Below are 19362 nucleotides of genomic sequence, written 5' to 3' on the forward strand. Positions count from 1 at the left end.
ACCAAGGTGTTCATTATACCAGATAGCAAGTGACAAATTCCTCAGTTCTAATCATACTGATCAAAAGCCTTGGTGCAAGAAAACTTTGTTCATTCTATGCCAATAAAACATAGTTTGATGATACGAAAAAGTGCCGAATTGTCAGCAAAATATCAAAACAACTAAACTTACTAACTAATAGCCCTGTCCTCTATCTTGCACCAGTTCTCTAACTTACTTTAATACTATATACAAACTACATATTTCCATAAACAATCACTTGGCCGTCATTAAAAAAACTCACTAGCTCAAGTGCTTCGACTGCTTCCTTTACTTTATAATCCCGAATTTTTTCTCCATTTTGCTAATCTTAGTAGGAATGTTAGTACTTCAGAAGGATCACGCAGGGAATGCGACGCCTTTGTCTCCTTAGGATTTTGTGACACAAGAATTGGAAATCCTTGTCCTCTTTTCTGTAACACCTGAAAGAACATTTTGTTTCAGTCACAATAAGCCCCAATGAATATCCTCCCCTGGAGCAAAATAATCTTATAAAACGAGTAGGTGAATCAAGTAAGAGAAGGAAAATACCTCGAAGGCATCTTCATCTGTTCGATCATCTCCTATGTAGATAGGAAGGACATCACTCGATTCAGCTAGACCTAGAGTGTCGAGTAAGTATTCTAGAGCATTACCCTTATTCCATTTTATAGATGGACGTACCTCCCAAACCTGTAAATGGTGTCTTGCATTAGTATTACAATCAATCGAGTGCACATAACAAATCGATTTCAGTTTATTCAGATGTTCTGTAATTGAATAGCCTTTCATCTTACCATTTTACCAGTAGTAGCATGAAATCGAGCATGTTTTTTCAAAACTTCCTTCACAACCTTTTTGACATCAGAATGAACCTGCAATTCCCAAGCAGTAGATCCCTCAGATAAATTTGAAGGTACATTATGTTAAATCGTTGTAAAAATTTTGCATAATAACAATTATTAGCTCTTATCTTCTGCATGAATTACCTTCTCTTCAGCTCTACGATAGTGAACGGAGATACAAAATCTATTGTGTTCAACTGTCACCCCTTTTAGCTCCTTTGTTGCCTTTTCGAGCTCATCATATATCTATTATGACAATCAAATATTCAGATATTATGTCATGAAAAATAACATCCTGCATAATGATTATGCCTTGTTATTAGATTTCTTTACAAGAAATTGCCTAATCATTAGCTTACCTTTTCGATTTCAGGCAAGAATTCTTGAGCGGGTTGAAAGATTACAGAGTTATCCTACAGTCCATAAGAAAGGTCAATATATGGTAATTTATTGTATCGAACACAATTATGTATCAAATAAAAGAGAAGGCCTACAACAAACCTTTTCGACAGCAACTGGAGGCTGGTAATTATTGTAGTCACCGGCCTTGTGCTTCCTTGGCGGAGCCATGATATCCATACCATGGCTCCCGGCATAATATACTTCATCTAACTTAACAAAGCCATGTACCTAACAGAATGTTAGAGGACTTGTATTAGCATTTAGCAACACTCACACTCTATAGATGTTTTAGGAACCAGAATATTATATTTCAAAACAGAGAAAATGCTGTAACTAATAACAGATGAACTTACCTTATCTCGGCTTCTTCCACTGATAATTGCTGTTGGAAAGATCCCTGCAACTTCACGTAATGCTACTCTCATCTGCACAACAAACACGATGCAGCCATATCACAATATTAACAGTAAGCTATCTCATAATCTCACTAAAAAAAAGCCTAGTGCATTCTGTACAAGTGTGTAGGAAAATTATTTTTTTACCGCATCAGACATGAAGGCTAACTCAGGATCATTAACAATAGGGGAGAGTGTCCCGTCATAGTCTAAGAACATAACGATCTTCTTTCCCTTCGCTGTATTCATCAGTTCCTCAAATGAGTTCAATGCCGAGGGATGATCAATCTACAAAACCAATGAAACAGATTATAATACATAGAACACATTTCTAAAAAAAAAATGAGACTGATTTAGAAATAAACTCTGGATTTTCTACTTACCAACCACTCTTCATATGTTTGTTCAGCAGTTGGTGTTATTGCCTTTTGTTCACATGGTTCAGGTGTCACCATGCTACTCCTTTCATTGCGCACATTCGATGCAAATCCATGAGATTGTGAAGTCGAGGGATGTTTGAAAAGCCCTATTGCATTGAACAACTTGCTCAACTTGTTTCTCATCATCTAATTTCATACATCAATTGAAAACAGAATGTCAGGATTTAGCAAGACTTCATCTAGGAAATGTTACAAGCCCAACAAGTCGATAATGTTAGGCTATATATGAAACATTAAAATCGAGTAACACCAAGCAATTTTTACCTTAAACGAACTTGCTAGCTGATTATTAACACTAGAAGGTACAAGTGTTGAACCTACAGCTGAATTTGCAGTTGATGTAAGAATTTTTAATAAAAATGAAAATCTAAAAGAACAAATGCTCTTATTCACCAATCACATGAAGTCATGAAGTTTAAAGACAAATTTATGGATTAGAAAGTCACAAACTGACAAGCAAGCTGGCCTAATAATATTTTATTCTCATTTTCCTCTAAAATTTGGGATCATGAAAGCTCTGTTAGCTTTAATTAATTTATAGGCTCCTATGTTTAATAAGAAAAAAAATGTGTTCTCTGGCTTTACTGTCGAAAACAAACCTTAGAAAAGGAAAGATTACTGCACTACATACCACCTGACTCGATATTTAATCGATTCGTACAAAATCATGAAGAAAATCTAGTGTAGTTTTTTACAAGGTACAATCAAGAATAATTGAGCTTCAAACCAATTGTACTTAAGAAAAACATTGTTCATGTTCACCTAGTCAGATATTGGAGTATACACATTGCATAAGAGACTGAAATCAACCAAATGTTGTTGGTTTCTCTTTTTTGGTTCGAAAAGAAGGCAAAAGGCTAATGGATCATCCAATCTCCAACTTAGGAAACAAAACTCCTAGCCACTAAAACATTGTTTGATTTCGAATTCTTTTGGTTTATAGGATGTACGTACTTAAAGCATGGTTAGATACTTACATATATAATTAATAATCATTGAGCTTATTAATTAATTAAATAGTATTCGAGTGATAAGAGACAGAAGTTATTTTAAAACAAGTTTAACAACCTCTGGATTGGCTTTTCAAAATCATGAAAAGCCTTCATCAAAAACAAATAAAGAATCATGAAAAGGCAAGAAGCATGTATTCCCTATCTGCAAAAAGAGTACAATCTCTAATCCTAGTAAAAAATCTCAGTTATGCAGAATCTAAAATGGATATGCAGTCCAAATCATTGGGAAATCGATCATGGTGAAAACCCGAGAAATCAGCTTCAACTACCAATTAATAAACTCGATTCATCTGACCTAACGAATAAATTAACATAAACTGACAGCATTTGCACTTCAGAAACTGATATCATCTGACAGCACAGACAGTTTAAGTAAAAATTAATGATTTAGATCCACCTTGGGTTTCTAGACTCCAAAATCACAGAAACTCACACATATGGAAACAGATTATCACCTGCGCCGCTTATTATATAGTATACGATAATTAATTAAATCAAAACTCAGCCCCAACTAACCATAAGTTTCAAGTATTGGCAGAAAACCTTAAATGAGAAAACAAAACATGGACATGTGATCACACATGGTGAGTTATATATATCAACAGCTCTATGATTCCTTTATATCATATTCGTAATAACAGATTTGGGCGCAACTAACAAGAAGTTTCAACGAAAGTGAAGAGATTTCCCAAGCTTAAAATATATGCACACATCTATGACAGCTTGATAAGTCGCCTTCAGACTATGGAAAATGTGGCATCAGCTATTATGGATGCTAATACATTATCAAATAAGTTGGTTAAGAAACACAGCACCTAAGAACTGACCTCATGACAGCAATGCATACTGACTTGAACTATTCTCCACATAAAACTCCAGGATAACAAGTCAACGAAACGTACTGTTCTTGATAAATTAAACTTAACACATCTGAAGCTGATTTAGAGATGTCTGCCTTAGATTTTCTGTTGATTATAGTTGATTTAACTTATCATATATAGTTTTCGTCTATGACATATCAGTTCAACACTCCATTCTATAACACCATGGTCCCCCCAAGACTTATAATTGCGCGAATACATGATGATCAACACACAAAACATCAGCTCTATGTTATTGACACTACTAGTATTTCAATCCAAACAGATACAACAGGGTGTGATAAAGATGTTGCAATGTAGGAAAAAAAAATTTAGAGAATAAACAACAATTATGAAAGTTGGAACAAAAAAGTAGTTGGATCAATATGATAATATATTATGAAAAAACAAAGATTGAGATGTGCATGAACCTGGAAGCTGGCACAAGGTTTCTCATCTAAGTCAAGAAATAGATAAATAAATGGCTTACAAGTTACAAGTGTTTATGATGATAACAACTAAATCTTGTCTGACCCAATGGCGGATTTGCTCAAGGAGAAGCTAACAATATAATAACTATAAATGATTTTCAATTTGGAACAGAACACTGCACAGAAGCATTTCATATAATAGTCGAGTCTAACTCTTGGACACATACCTAAGCATGCCTAACACGAGTACCTCAGCTCGAGTAACATAATTGCCAAGTAAATCTAGAAAAATAGTGAAGGTTGAAATACCTATTGAAGCAGAGTTGCAAAAGTGTGGTGAAGTATTTGATTTTTGCAGCTCTTCAAAAAATACGAGATTAGCTACATAAAAACAAGGTTATAACATTAAACCACAGATTAAGAAAGCTTAATATACAATCATTAAGCATTTAAGTTGGACTGGTTTTGACAGAAACCAAAAGTTAGGCATTTTCTAAAAAAAAGTTTAATGATATGACCACTAATTTATTTCTACATTAATAGGGAAATACCAGACATATAGTGGAATTTAGCTTATAAATTCATGCAATTTATTAATAAAATTCCAAACTTTAACCAAAAACCATGAGCACCACCAAGTCTAGCTATACCTAATTAAGGAAATAAACATTGGTAGAAATCGTATTATTTGTAGGAACTATCTAGCAAGAAAATGGGCATTTAAGCAAAATTATAATCATCGTTACACTAATATTGAGTATGGATTTAAAGATTAACTAGATTCCTAAATATGATGGGTTTTTAAACTTTAATTTCTCTATATTATCAAATAGTTTGCTTTCTCTCATTCCTAAAAATGTCGTGTTTTTATTATAATATGTCCCGAAATAATAAGTCACCTTATGCTTTCGTAGTTTAAGTAAACTTCAGGTTAATACTATTGTAAAAAACTAAATTGGCATGATAATCATGTAATAATTAAAATAGAGAAAGTATCTCAATTCAATTCCTTAGGAATGATATACTTTCATATACAACTTTCTTTAATGAAAATGTAGCTTAATTATCAATTAAGAGGGACAAAAAAAAAAAAAGAGAAATAAACATAAAGTCATAAATGTTGTTTAACACAAAAATAGTCTATTTAGGCTGTTATGCGTGCTACTGCCTATCAATTTTGTTTGTCAATTAGCTAACTTGTCCTGTTTGGTTGGCTGGTAGTACTAGTTAAAGAACTCTCAAATTAAGTGTTGTCAAACAAAGTTATCGTCAATTTCACTTAGATCAATGTTAATACTTTTGTTACTCAAACTCTTACATTTACATCTATCAATCCGACATAAGTAAGAATACTTCAACTTAACATATTTATTCAAAGCGTAAAATTTTCATTAATTATCAAAATCGATCCAACACTTTGACATGTACCTGTGTCTGATATGAGTTATCGAGTCTTATTCATAGTTATTCTAGAACAAGTAGGACATAACCAAAAAGGGCAAGGATCCAATAGACAAAGTAATAAGCCCTTTTTAACTATCTAGTACAGGAAAGAGTAACAATCAAACATGTCAATTAACTACTAACATTGCCAACCACAAACTCCAAAAAGCATAAACCAAAACTCCCATTGATGTCACTTAAACTTGCTAATCTAATCTTAAACACCCCACCAAAAATGGACCCCACTTTTTTATTAGACCCATAAAAACATGAAAAATACTACAAAGGGCCCCATGCCACGTATGAACCATCACACGTGTATCCTATGTAACCTATTTTACCATCTTTTTTTAACTTTCTAGTCAAATCCAAATAGTCAAAGTATAATAAAATATTATGGTAATGTTATATTTTCTATCCTTGATAATTAAAAGGTAGTTAAACATGGGTTACTTGCTCTCTAATGAAAACAACGTAAGATAAGAGAGTAATAAGACAGATGAGTCAAGTGTCAATGGCATAAAGGATGGTTTAAGAAGTTGGTTAATTAGGATAATAGGATTAATGCAAATTCGACACATAAGTTCACCCTCTTTCAAAGGCATGGCAGTAGATTGAAAACCTTAAATCATGCATCAATACAGAAAAGAAAAATTCCTCATTCCATTGAAGATATGACCCTTTGTCCCGAAGGAGGTATTTCGAAATAATTATATTAAATTAAAATAAAAATTATACTATCAATATGTGTAGTTTCAAATAAGGAATACAGAATGATAAAAAGTTCGCAATATTTTATCTTATTATTTATTTTTTTTATGAGAAAAAAGTCAATAATAATGTGAGAGACAAGGATTATCTTAGGGATCTTATGAGTTATGAACAATTGGCTATGTGTGAATTAAGGTCAAGGGCAACTTTTGGAGACCTAAGATATGTAAAAGAGATAAATTAATCTAGAATATAATAGATCACATCAAATAAAACTATGACAAATCTGTCAAACTATATAGGTTCAAGGTACTGATCACGAAATACACTTTTATTTTTTGTAAATAATATACAATAAATGTTGAATATTCACTTAAATGATAAAAGATTAAAGAATTGTAAGAGATACGAGTAAAAAAAATTAAAGTAATTTATATTGCGTATAAGGGTTTTTTTTTTTGAAGAAATATTGCGTATAAGTTAGTACACATTTAATGAAAGTTTTTCAAAAAGACGAATACAAGTAGCATTTATAACATAATATATTTGACTTGTACTGTCATTCAATTTTAGACTTGTAATTAAAAATTAAAATATGCATTCCAGAGTTTATAATAGTTTTGAGATATTTTGATTGGATTACTATCAATATCAATGAATTTTCAAGCCTAGCTAATTTACAGAGCATTTAAAAAGAAATCCGCAATTAATACCAGTTTAAAGATCTTTTGATTAGGTGAATTTTTTTTTTTTTAGGAGCTGTAATTCCAAAAATAATTATATAATTTATTATTAGCACATTCAACCTTATATATCCATCATTTATTAATAAAGGCATCAATAATGCATCATCAGTTTCTACTTATTCTAATTTAATGATCGCATAATTCCTTTGACAATCAAAATAAATAATAATTAAATACACTTATTTTAAATTATAACCCTTTTTTTTTTTTTTTTTTTTTTTACAAAATAACCTGGTTTTTATTATTAAAAGTAATAACAATGAGAAATTTCATTATGATATGTATATTCAGACTTTGATTCGTCACCTATATTTAATAGGTCTATAACTCTCTATTTAATCTCAAACTCCATATATCAAAAGTACTTACTTACAACTTAGCAAAGTAAAAAACATAGGATGAATAAATCAAGTACAAAGAATTTTGACTAAGGCAAAAGTCAAACAATATAAATTGGGACCCCCTAAGACTCACAGTCAACAAAACACCCCAAATCCGCCACGTGTACGGCACAACAACCTCTACACTTTTTTCCGAAGAATCCGAAATCTACTTAATTATCGTACCTCAACTGAAGTAACGGCCAGACAAACACTACTCTCACTATAATACGTTATTTTCACGCGCTACAATTTCACAAATTCAGTCGATTTTTATTAGATCGTAATTTCACGCGACAGAAATTCGCGTTAAAATGGTTATTTATGAACTAAAACGAACCTCAACCGTTTTCTCGTTGGATTCTTTCGCCGTAATTCACGATAAAAAATTCAAAAATTAAAAAAAAAAAGAATTTCGTTAATTGGTCGGAGGTTAAAAATCAACGAGAAAAATTCCGCCGTACGATACACCACCACCACCGTGCTAGTTATTGCACGGCGAAACATTGGTTTAGAATTGAGAAATCATACAAGAGAATGAATTAAATTGAAAAAATAAAACAATGTGCAAGTACACGAAAAAAAAAAATTATGTGAAAAAACAAGGAAAAAAAATCTTACCGGAAGTCTGATGAAGTGATGGTTGATAATGGAGGAGAGAGAAATTGTGAAGAAAGAGAGAGAAATTGTGAAGCGAAAGAGGTGGAGAACAAGGATTTTGGGTTGAAAAAGAGAGGTGGTATTTATAGAAGAGGTGAGACTAATTGATTAATTAGGAGGGTTTTAGGATTTTATTAGGGTATTGCTCTTTCTAAACTTAATTAATTAATTAATTATGGAGTAATTATTTTATGTGATATTTATTAAGTGTATCATGGTTAATAAATTTTATTAACACACTTGATATCCTAATTAATTTAGGCGTGATTGTTGTGAGTATTATTTATGAGCTGAGTAAGCTGACACGTGTTAACCGCTTAAATAAGGTTATACATTATCTCTGTTTAAAGTCTTTGACACTTATATATGTGTCCAAAGTTTGTAAATATTCCCCATACGTAGATTTTTACCATGGTATATTTCAAAACATAATTATGTGTGATCTTGTTAGATTTATCTCGATTTTTATGTTTCAAATATTAAATTTTATTTTTTACTAATGGTTAAAAAATGTAGTAGTGACGTAGTCTATGCATATATTGAGTGAAAATAACTTTTACGAACAAAGGTAGTAAATGACAATTCCTACGTCCCATCACATCTTGCATGATTTTTGAAACACGTAACTCCGATCATTAATATCTTTAATTACATACTAACCAAAAATATTAAAAGTTGATATGGAAATAAATCAGATATTATCTTACAATCCAAAAATAGTTTTAATTCATCAATGAGAATTATTGGTCAAACATTTTAAAGTTTGACCATAATATAAGAATTGAAAAAAACACTAAACAATGTTAGGAAATGAAGATGAAAAACTAAATAACTAAGGTAGGATCATTTGAGATTCCCTTTCATACATCTTAGGATTAAGGGGTATTAATCTAAATTAAAACTATTCATTATTAGGAGCGTCACAATCAAATTAGAGGCCCATTTTTGTATGACGAAAAAAATTGGACCCTCATTCTATAATTTAAATGAATTTTTTTGGTAATTTTTTTTATGGACGAAATTACATTTTATTTGTGAGGCTTAACAACGCTACTCCTAGCTAGGGGCCTGTTCCGATTGACTGAACTGAGCTGAACTGAACTGAACTGAGCTGAACTGAACTTATTAATTAGTGATTTTTAACTACGGATTAGTGATCTTTGATTATTTATTGATTATTTATTACTATACATATGTGTATATACAAATGTACATATTATTATTAATAATATTATTATTATTATTATTATAAATTATTGATGATTATTATTATTATTATTATTATTTATTGATTATTATTATTATTATTATTATTATTATTATTATTATTATTATTATTATTATTATTGTTATTATTATTATTATTATTATTATTTATTGATGATTATTATTATTTATTGATTATTATTATTAGTATTATTATTTCAATTATTATTGTTATTATTATTATTATTATTATTATTATTATTTATTGATTATTATTATTATTATTATTTATTACTTATTGATTATTATTATTATTATTATTATTATTATTATTGTTAATATTATTATTATTATTATTATTATTATTATTATTATTATTATTATTATTATTATTATTATTATTATTATTATTATTATTATTATTATTATTATTATTATTATTATTATTATTATTGTTGTTGTTATTGTTATTGTTGTTGTTGTTGTTGTTGTCATTGTAATAAGAGCTTAAAAGAATGAAATTTGGCTTTATATCATTAGCAATATCATTAGACGTAAATTAAGAGCTGAAATGAACTGAACTGAACTGAATTTCAACGGAAGAGAACAGGCCCTAGGTCCTTGATTTTTTTCTCACAGATAAAATGCTAAAAGTAGTTTTATTAACTTATTTTAATAAAGGATATTGTTAAAAAAAATGAAGGATTAAAAAAAAAACACAAAAATTTAAACCTAGCCTACACCTACATTTGCAAAGCACCAAAGTCTATCTAAAACTTGCTACAATATTGCACCAATTATTGGTTATTAGATGTATTGCACCACTTTTAAGGCCCCAATTTATTGAGGGTCTATTCTGTGTCACATGCTGGACTTGCTTAGAATGGGCCTACTATTGTTTTAACGAGTATATTTTAGTAAGGAGCAAAAGAAGTACTTTGTATATTGTGGACATTTGCGATGTCATTTGTTAAACTTTTTTATATACTCATAATTTTTCTGTTTAACTTTATCGCATGTGTAAAATAAAACAATTCGCCCAATGTGATCCGCAATGTTGATGTGAATACGAAATATTTCACTCTTTTAAGACTTATATCTCTTGGGTCAAAAAACTTAAAAGGGGTACTCCGTATATTATAGTTTATTCTTCAACCTTATGTTAAAAATAACAATAGTTAACCACTATTATATCAAAACTTTTCGTATGCATTTATTAAACATCAAATAACAATAATTTTTGTATGTAATTATGTATTATTATTATTATTGTTCAATCCCCTTTGTTAATTATGGTGTATATATAGTTGTTTCAAGCATTTTTTTTTTTAATTGAAAAAAAAAAATACATGATTACAATTATAGGCTTGTCTTAGTTGTTTCAAATGACAATATCAAGGAAGATAATTAGTTAGAACAACTTCGAACGAGGGATAATTCAATTTATCGTTCCGATTAAAGAAAAATATGAAATCTATCTAGAAAAAGAAATCAAATAGTAGTTCATTGTCTTTAAGTAGTCATTTAAGAAGTTGAGGTTTAGATTCATACATTGTAGTCGTTGCATGTGTTATGAAATAGTATTCCTTAATAATCTACTCTTCTTTAATTTTATTGCTTGTTTTGTTCAATATGGGAATAAATTTCATTCCACATGAACATATATGAGGAGTTTTTTTCCTTGCTAATTGCACAAAAATTGTGCAAAAATGTTAGGTTGACATCATGTGAATTAGTATTTCTTAGGAAATAACTTCCTATGCATTGTAGAAATTCACTCACCTAATGGGGGCTTGTTGAGTTATTTACCATGCTATGTGCAAATTTCTAAACAAACATGACAGATTTAGCTATTATATACCTAAGAATTTCATTTCCAAGGAATACATCTGCTAACCAAACAAGCTCATACATTTACTATCGAATCGAGCATGATGTAATACAAGTTCCAACAATGTACATCTTTAGGTTGAAATCTCCAAAATTTCTCAAAAAACGTGAATATTAGTCTTCAAATTTTGAATTTTTTGACTTTTTTTCACCAGGAAATAAAAATTGCCGAAATGTTTACCATGGTCCCTAATATCCCTTGTGTAACACCCTAGAAATTCATTTCCTTTAAATACCCATTCTACTCTTTTAAAAATACAATTTAGGAATACCTAAGACATTACCGCCACCGTGAAAACGGCTAAGGCAATTATCAAAGATACACAGCGGAAGACTCAAAATTTAAAACCGATTAAACAAGTCAACCCAAAGTCAACCAAACGAAAATAAAGTTTAAAACCAAACGAACAAGTCAAATAAAATCAAATTACAACTTGGAACCATTAAAGGCCCTTATTCAAAAACCGTTCCCAAAACCAAACCTTTGTGTTAGTCCACACAAAATATATATCATAAATAAATAAAGCATAAAACACCTTGTAACCTAATGAAAACTAGTAAGATTCACTCTTCTCTCATGCCCCCATGATCATGCTTCAATACCTGAAAAGTTTATCTCTACTTGTTTCCACTACTCTCCATTAGAAATGGGTCATCATAGGGTCAAGGTAAAGACATGGCCAAATACACAAACACACACACAATCAGCAAAACTGAGTACATAAGCGTAAATTAGCCACACTAACATGCTTTCACCTATCGACACACACTTACCTCATTGCACCTGTTCACAAGCATACACACCAATCAACAAGACACGATGACTAGACACTAACTAATTCATTTTGCATTGATTACGCATCGAACGGGTTTCCACCTCCTAACCTCCCCCAAATAAATTTGAGGTTAACTGACACGGGAGCTAACCGTGCCAGCGACAAAACCACTCAAAGGTGGCGGAATTCCTGCGCATAATAATAAATAAAAAAAAGGAATATACAGCGTCCTGTACTCCATTAGAAGTTATGGTTAAATATAAAACCACATAACTCCCCCCATTGTTCATACTCAAGGTATATACGTTCCAAGAGTTTTGGTGCATAATCTCTTTCACTTTACGTTATTTACATATTATTATACTTGGTGATGACTCTCAAAGCATAATAAGTCAATCAACAATAATTATTCAATCAAACAAACATACCAATTTAATTCTTGAATAATTAGTGACCACATACTATTTATTTTTGAACCCTTTTTAATTCTACCTCAGTGTCAAAGACACCTTAAACGCATAATGCACCAAAAATCATATCCCTCGGTGTTAAAAACACCTTAAGTGCACAAAGGCACCAACATACAATTTATTTCTCGTGTACATAGACACTTATATAGCTCCTTCCTCATGCTTAAAGCATCAATAAAAATTATTTGAACCATAATAAAATTCCTTTTCAATATTCCAAACATAATTAAACATGTAGTTTAATTAATCATGCCTTCTAACATGCCATAAATAAAAATGTGGTTCAAACACAACATGCCCAAAATATAATCTTCCAATCTATAACCATCACAAATAATTCATGCTTCCCAATTCAATCACAAACATCATAAATTCACAATTCCATACATAAACCTTAGCATGATACTACTTGTAATTAATTGAAATCCAACCTAGCATGATTCTAAATCACATGCTAAGTACGCGTACGTACCTTGAGTACGTTATTAAAACTGCCACGACTAGTAGAAATTGCTTACTTCAAAGTCTCCTACACATTAAATCCATAATAGAGTATTAATATCCACTCTAAACAAATTTTCAGCAATATATACTATTTTAAAACCCTTCATAATTTAATTATAATAAGCTGAAATTATATTTAAAACACCATAAATTAAGTCCCATTTAATGGGTAATTAAAATTTCTTCAAGAAACATAAAATCAAGTGTTCTACATAAAATTCCAGCACTTTATTATAATTAAAACTTGCTGTAATTAAGTTTTAAAACACTTAAAACAAAGGCCTACCCTATAATACATCATAATCCTTCAATACATCATGAATCAAGAACCTAGGGTTTCAAAAATTGGGGCTTTTTAATTAAAAACCAAATCTGATAATTAATTAACACAATTACAATAACCAAACATCAAAATTAAATCTCCAAACTCATAATTTATAATTAGACTAAAGCAAAGATTAGTTTTGGGTAATAAAGATTTGATTTTTAAAAAGAAAAACCTTTTTTTTTCGAAAAACGTGGCTGCCGCCAGCAGGCCGGCGCCACTGCCGGTGGTCGCCGCTGCTGCCGGCTGGTGCTGGTGGTCGGCGGCCCACCGGTGGTGGTGGTGGCTGTGCGCGGCAAGAGGGGAAGGGAAGGAGAGAGAAAAAAAAGAAAAAGAAAAAGAAAAATAAAGAGAAAAGGGAGAGAAGTTTACCTTGGGTTTTCTCCACTCTGGGCAACGTTGAATTGCCTCATAAGAGGGATATTTATACCCCTTCTCTATCGCTCCTTTTACCCTAAACTTTCCTCCTTTAGTTTTTCCTAATCCCTTCCCTACTAAAACTTGTTAAAACTCATAATTTCTTAAAATAAAACCCCAACTTCTATTAATTAATTAATTAAACAACCTTTCCTTTTGTAAAATATTCCCAATTTACATGGGATAAATAATTAAAACATCATAATTAAAATGCTAGAATTATTTAAATACCCTTATAAAATATATATATATATATATTAAATAAAATACGTATAAAATATATATATATATATATATATATATATATTAAATAAAATACGTATAAAAATACGGGGTATTACACCCTGGGAGTCCAATTAGCTGGGTGGAACCATCCAATTTGCCTTTAAACGACCAATTACCCGGTTTACAACTTGCACCGATTTCATTAACTCCAGCTTACCACAAACATTTATGACAACATATTCATATATAGATCCAAACGGCATTATATGACCGCGAGATGTATCCCCTAAAATCTCAATGCTTTTCGACACCAGGCCCCGAAACATTCGAAATTTCTCAAAAAGCGTGGATAATTAGCCTTCAACTTTTGAATTTTTTGAATTTTTTTTGCGCACGGATATAAAATTTGTCGATATGTTTATCAGGATCCAATTGGGTGGGTGGAATCATCCAATTTGCCTTTAAACGACCAATTTACCGGTTTACAACTTACACCGACTTCATTAATTCAAGCCTACCACGAACATTTATGACAACAAATAATGATCATATATGGTACCAAACGACATTATATGACCCCTAGATGTATTTCATAGAATTTCAAGACTTTTCAACATTGAGCCTCGAAAACTCCAAAAATTCTCAAAAGCGTGGATATTAGCCTTCAATTTTGGAATTTTTTGAATTTTTTTCGCCCGAAATTAAAAATTACTGAAACGTTTACCAAGGTCTCTAATACACTCCAGGAGTCCAATTAGGTGCCAATTAGGTGGGTGGAACCATCCAATTTGCCTTTAAACGACCAATTTACCGGTTTACAACTTGCGTCGATTTCATTAATAACTCAAGCCTACCACAAACATTTATGACAACATATAATGATCATATATGGTTCCAAACGACATTATATGACCCCGCGATATATCCCCTAAAAGCTAAAGGCTTTTTCGACACCGGGCCCCGAAACCTCCAAAATTTCTCAAAAAGCGTGGAGATTAGCCTTAAATTTTGGAATTTTTTTACTTTTCTTCGCCCGAAAATAAAAATTTCCGAAATGTTTACCATGGTCCCTAATAACCTCTGGGTGACCAATTGGGTGGGTGAACCCATTCTATTTGCCTTTAAACGACCAATTTACTGGTTTACAAATTGCACCGATTTGATTAACTCAAGCCTACTACAAACATTTATGAGAACGTATAATGGTCATATATGGTTCCAAACGGAATTATATGACCCCGATCGAGATAAATCCCCTAAAATCTCGAAAAATTTCGACACCGGGCCTCGAAACATCCCAAATTTCTCAAAAAGCGTGTATTTCAATTTTGGATTTTTTTTACTTTTTTCGTTCGGAAATAAAAATTGCCAAAATAATTACCATGGTCCTTAATACCCTCCAGGAGTCCAATTAGGTGGGTGGAAGCATCCAATTTGCCTTTAAACGACAAATTTACCGGTTTCCAACTTTAACCGATTTCATTAACTTTAGCCTACCACGAACATTTATAACAACAAATAATGATCATATATGGTTCCAAACGGCATTATATGACCCTGAGATATATCCCATAGAATTTAAAGACTATTCAACAATGAGCCCCAAAACCTCAAAAATTTTCTAAAAAGGTGTAGATATTAACCTTCAATTTTGGAATTTTTTGACTTTTTTTTGCCCGAAAATAAAAATTTTCAAAATTTTTACCATGGTCCCTAAGACCCTCTAAGAGTACAATTAGTTGGGTTGAACCATCCAATTTGCCTTTAAACGACCAATTTACCGGTTTACAACTTCCACCGACGTTATTAATTCAAGCCTACCACGAACTTTTATGACAACATATAATGATCATATATGGTTCAAAACGGCATTATATGACTCCGAGATGTATCCCCTAAAATCTCAAACCATTTTGACACCGGGCCCCGAACCTCCAAAATTTCACAAAATGAGTGGATATTAGTCTTCAATTTTTGAATTTTTTGACTTTTTTTTTCGCCCAGAAATAAAAATTGGCAAAATGTTTACCATGGTCTCTAATACCCTCCAGGAATCCAATTGGGTGGGTGGAACCATCCAATTTGCCTTTAAACGGCCAATTTACCAGTTTACAACTTCCACCGATGTCATTAATTCATGCCTACCACGAACATTTATGACAACATATAATGATCATATATGGTTCCAAACGACATTATATGACTCCAAGAAGTATCCCCTAAATTCTCAAGCCTTTTCGACACCGGGCCCCCGAACCTTTAAAATTTCTCAAAATTGTGAATATTAATTAACCTTCAATTTCGGAATTTTTCGACTTTCTTTCGCCCGGAAATAAAAATTGCCGCCGAGATGTTTACCATGGTCTCTAATACCCTCCGGGAGTCCTATTAGGTGGGTGGAAGCATCCAATTTTCCTTTAAACGACCAATTTATCGATTTCCAACTTTCACCGATTTCATTAACTCTAGCCTACCACGAACATTTATAACAACAAATAATGATCATATATGGTTCCAAACGACATTATATGACCCTGAGATATATCCCCTATAATTTCAAGACTTTTCGACAACGAGCCCCAAAACCTCCAAAATTTTCTCAAAAAGTGTGAATAAGTCAAATTTCGATTGGAAAAAAGTAAAAAAGTTTTCTTCACAATCCAATATATTATTATAACTCAAAATCTTGCTCGTAGATGTAGAAGAAAAGTAGAAACAAACAAAAAAGAACCTTCTCGTAATTTTTTTTTTATTTATTGATCATCCAAAACTGTCAAAGAATTGAATTGTCAACAAGAATTTTGTTATTGTTACAAGCTTGATCTTGATAAATTCACGAATCTAGAAATTCATTTCGGACAATTGAACCTTCTCGAACTGTTTCTTTTTAAGAACCAAAAAGATTTGTGCTAGAATAACGGATGCAAAGAAGAACAAAAGCCCTTGTACGCGCAGTGGGTCTTGAAGGACTATTTCTGCATCTCCTTGACCAAATCCACCCACATTAGGATTACTTGTTAATGGTTGATCAAGTTTGATAGATTCACCCTCTGAAACAAGAAGCTCCGGTCCTGGCGGGATAATATCAACGACTTCACGTCCGTCCGAGGCATCCGCTATGTTTATTTCGTATCCGCCCTTTTCTTTTCGTACAATTTTCTTTACTATACCTGCTGTCGTGGCATTATAAACTGTATTATTACTCTTGCTTCCGTCAGGATAAATCTGACCCCTTCCCCTGTTACCACCTACATATATCGGATATTTTAAGAAGTGAACGTCTTTCTTAGTGGCAGGGTCTGGGGAAAGAATAGGAAAGGTAATTTCACTATATTTTTGCCCCGGAATAGGACCTATCACAAGAATATTTTTTTTATTGGGGCGATAGCTCTGAAAAGAAAGATTCCCTATCTTTTCTTTCATCTCTGGAGAAATACGGTCGGGGGGGGCTAATTCAAACCCCTCAGGTAAAATAAGAACAGCCCCCACATTCAAACCCCCCTTTTTGCCATTAGCAAGAACTTGTTTTAATTGCATATCATAAGGAATTCGAACAACTGCTTCAAATACAGTATCCGGAAGGACCGCTTGTGGAACCTCAATATCCACGGGCTTGTTGGCTAAATGGCAATTGGCACATACAATACGTCCAGTCGCTTCTCGTGGATTTTCATAACCTTGCTGTGCGAAAATGGGATATGCATTCGAAATGGATGACCGAGTTATTATATATATCACGAGCGAGATGGAAATGGATCGAGTAATCTGTTCTTTTATCCAAGAAAAGGTATTTATAGTTTGCATGGTCCAACCGTTGATTCCGAAAATTTCTACAATAAATTTGGTAGGTTGCTAATAGAGTTCCCTATCCATCAGTCTGCTATTTACTTTAACTGAAAACTTAATTTAATAAAATAATATTACAGGAATATAGGAGGAACTCCCCACCTTAGACGGGTAGAAATATAAAGAGGGGGTACAATTGGTAATGCTTTGATTATTGATTATGTACAAAGCAACATTCGAATTAAAAACTCGAATTCGATTTCTCTTCATATACCCCTTTTCTTTTTTTCAGTCATTCATTGAATGATAAATCACTACAAGTGATGGGGATACACGATTTAAAGAACGGAAAATCCAATATTTTAAAAATGTATCTAGAATGACTGGAAAAGTGGAAACAAGACTCGATATAATTTGATCGTTATGGGCAAATCCAAAATCTTTGTAGATAGAGCTAATCAGTAGTTCCCAACCTTGGGGCGAATGAAATCCGATACATAAATCGGTTACTAAAAGAATGGAAAAAGCTTTTATTGTGTCGCTTAAGTTATATAGGAATTCCTGAACCCAAGAATTAAGAAGAATAAGTTCTTTATTTCCCAGAATGGAATAACCACCTAGAATAAGGAAACAGATAAAATTTGTGGAGAAGTGCAAAATCATATGGATACAATCTTCATTGTACGTCTTGATCAATTGAATCGTTTCGTTGTGGATTCCTATACGAAGCTTTTGTAGATGTGTTTCCGGACATTTCTTTATCATTTCGTCCAACAAGCGGAGCTCCTCAAATTCGATCCATTTTTCGCGAAGATTTTTTTCTTGAATATCATTCAAAAAAGTTTCAGATTGCTTAGTATTCCACCAAGTAGTAACCCAAGATTCCAGACTTTTTTGAAATGATAGATAGATCCACCAGGGTAAAAATACTATAGATACAAGATATAGAAAAGGAATAAATGCTTTCTTTTTTTCCATTTTTTTTCATCTATAAATTGTTAATGAACCCACCGGGTATTCATCGAAAGGAAGGAATTGCTTTCGACGAATACCCGGCAGAGCCATTTCGTTTTTTCAATTAATGAATATTTTTTATTTTGATTTCAAGATGAAAGAACTCACTTTCTACCAAAATAGAAAATATTTCCAAAAATTGAACAAATTAACCATAGCACAAAAAAAGAATTTAAGACTTGAGTGTGATAATAAAAATGGATGGCAAAACACGACAGAATTTGGATAATTTAATTCTCGTTATAATTAGAAATTATAAACCTTCAATTTTGGAATTTTTTGACTTTTTTTTTGCCCGAAAATAAAAATTGCCGAAAAGTTTACCATGGTCCCTAAAACCCTCTGAGAGTCCAATTGGTTGGGTGGAACCATCCAATTTGCCTTTAAACAACCAATTTGCCGGTT

General features: G+C 31.9%; 1 protein-coding gene across 1 annotated transcript; it reads right to left on the bottom strand.

Moving 5' to 3' along the window:
- Positions 1-257: 257 nt before the first annotated feature.
- LOC145630128 (putative trehalose-phosphate phosphatase 7) lies at positions 258-2226 on the bottom strand. Its single transcript, XM_081682369.1, has 9 exons — positions 2044-2226; positions 1808-1948; positions 1619-1690; positions 1365-1493; positions 1223-1276; positions 1008-1109; positions 816-893; positions 571-711; positions 258-461 (listed from the first exon to the last, which is right to left on the bottom strand). Exons 1-9 carry the CDS (start codon positions 2224-2226, stop codon positions 315-317), a joined length of 1047 nt encoding a protein of 348 aa, XP_081538495.1. The 3' UTR covers positions 258-314.
- Positions 2227-19362: the final 17136 nt, after the last annotated feature.

This window comes from Chenopodium album, chromosome 5 (assembly GCF_948465745.1).
Source record: "Chenopodium album chromosome 5, dcCheAlbu1.1, whole genome shotgun sequence".
In the NCBI taxonomy this organism is placed as follows: Eukaryota; Viridiplantae; Streptophyta; class Magnoliopsida; order Caryophyllales; family Amaranthaceae; genus Chenopodium; species Chenopodium album.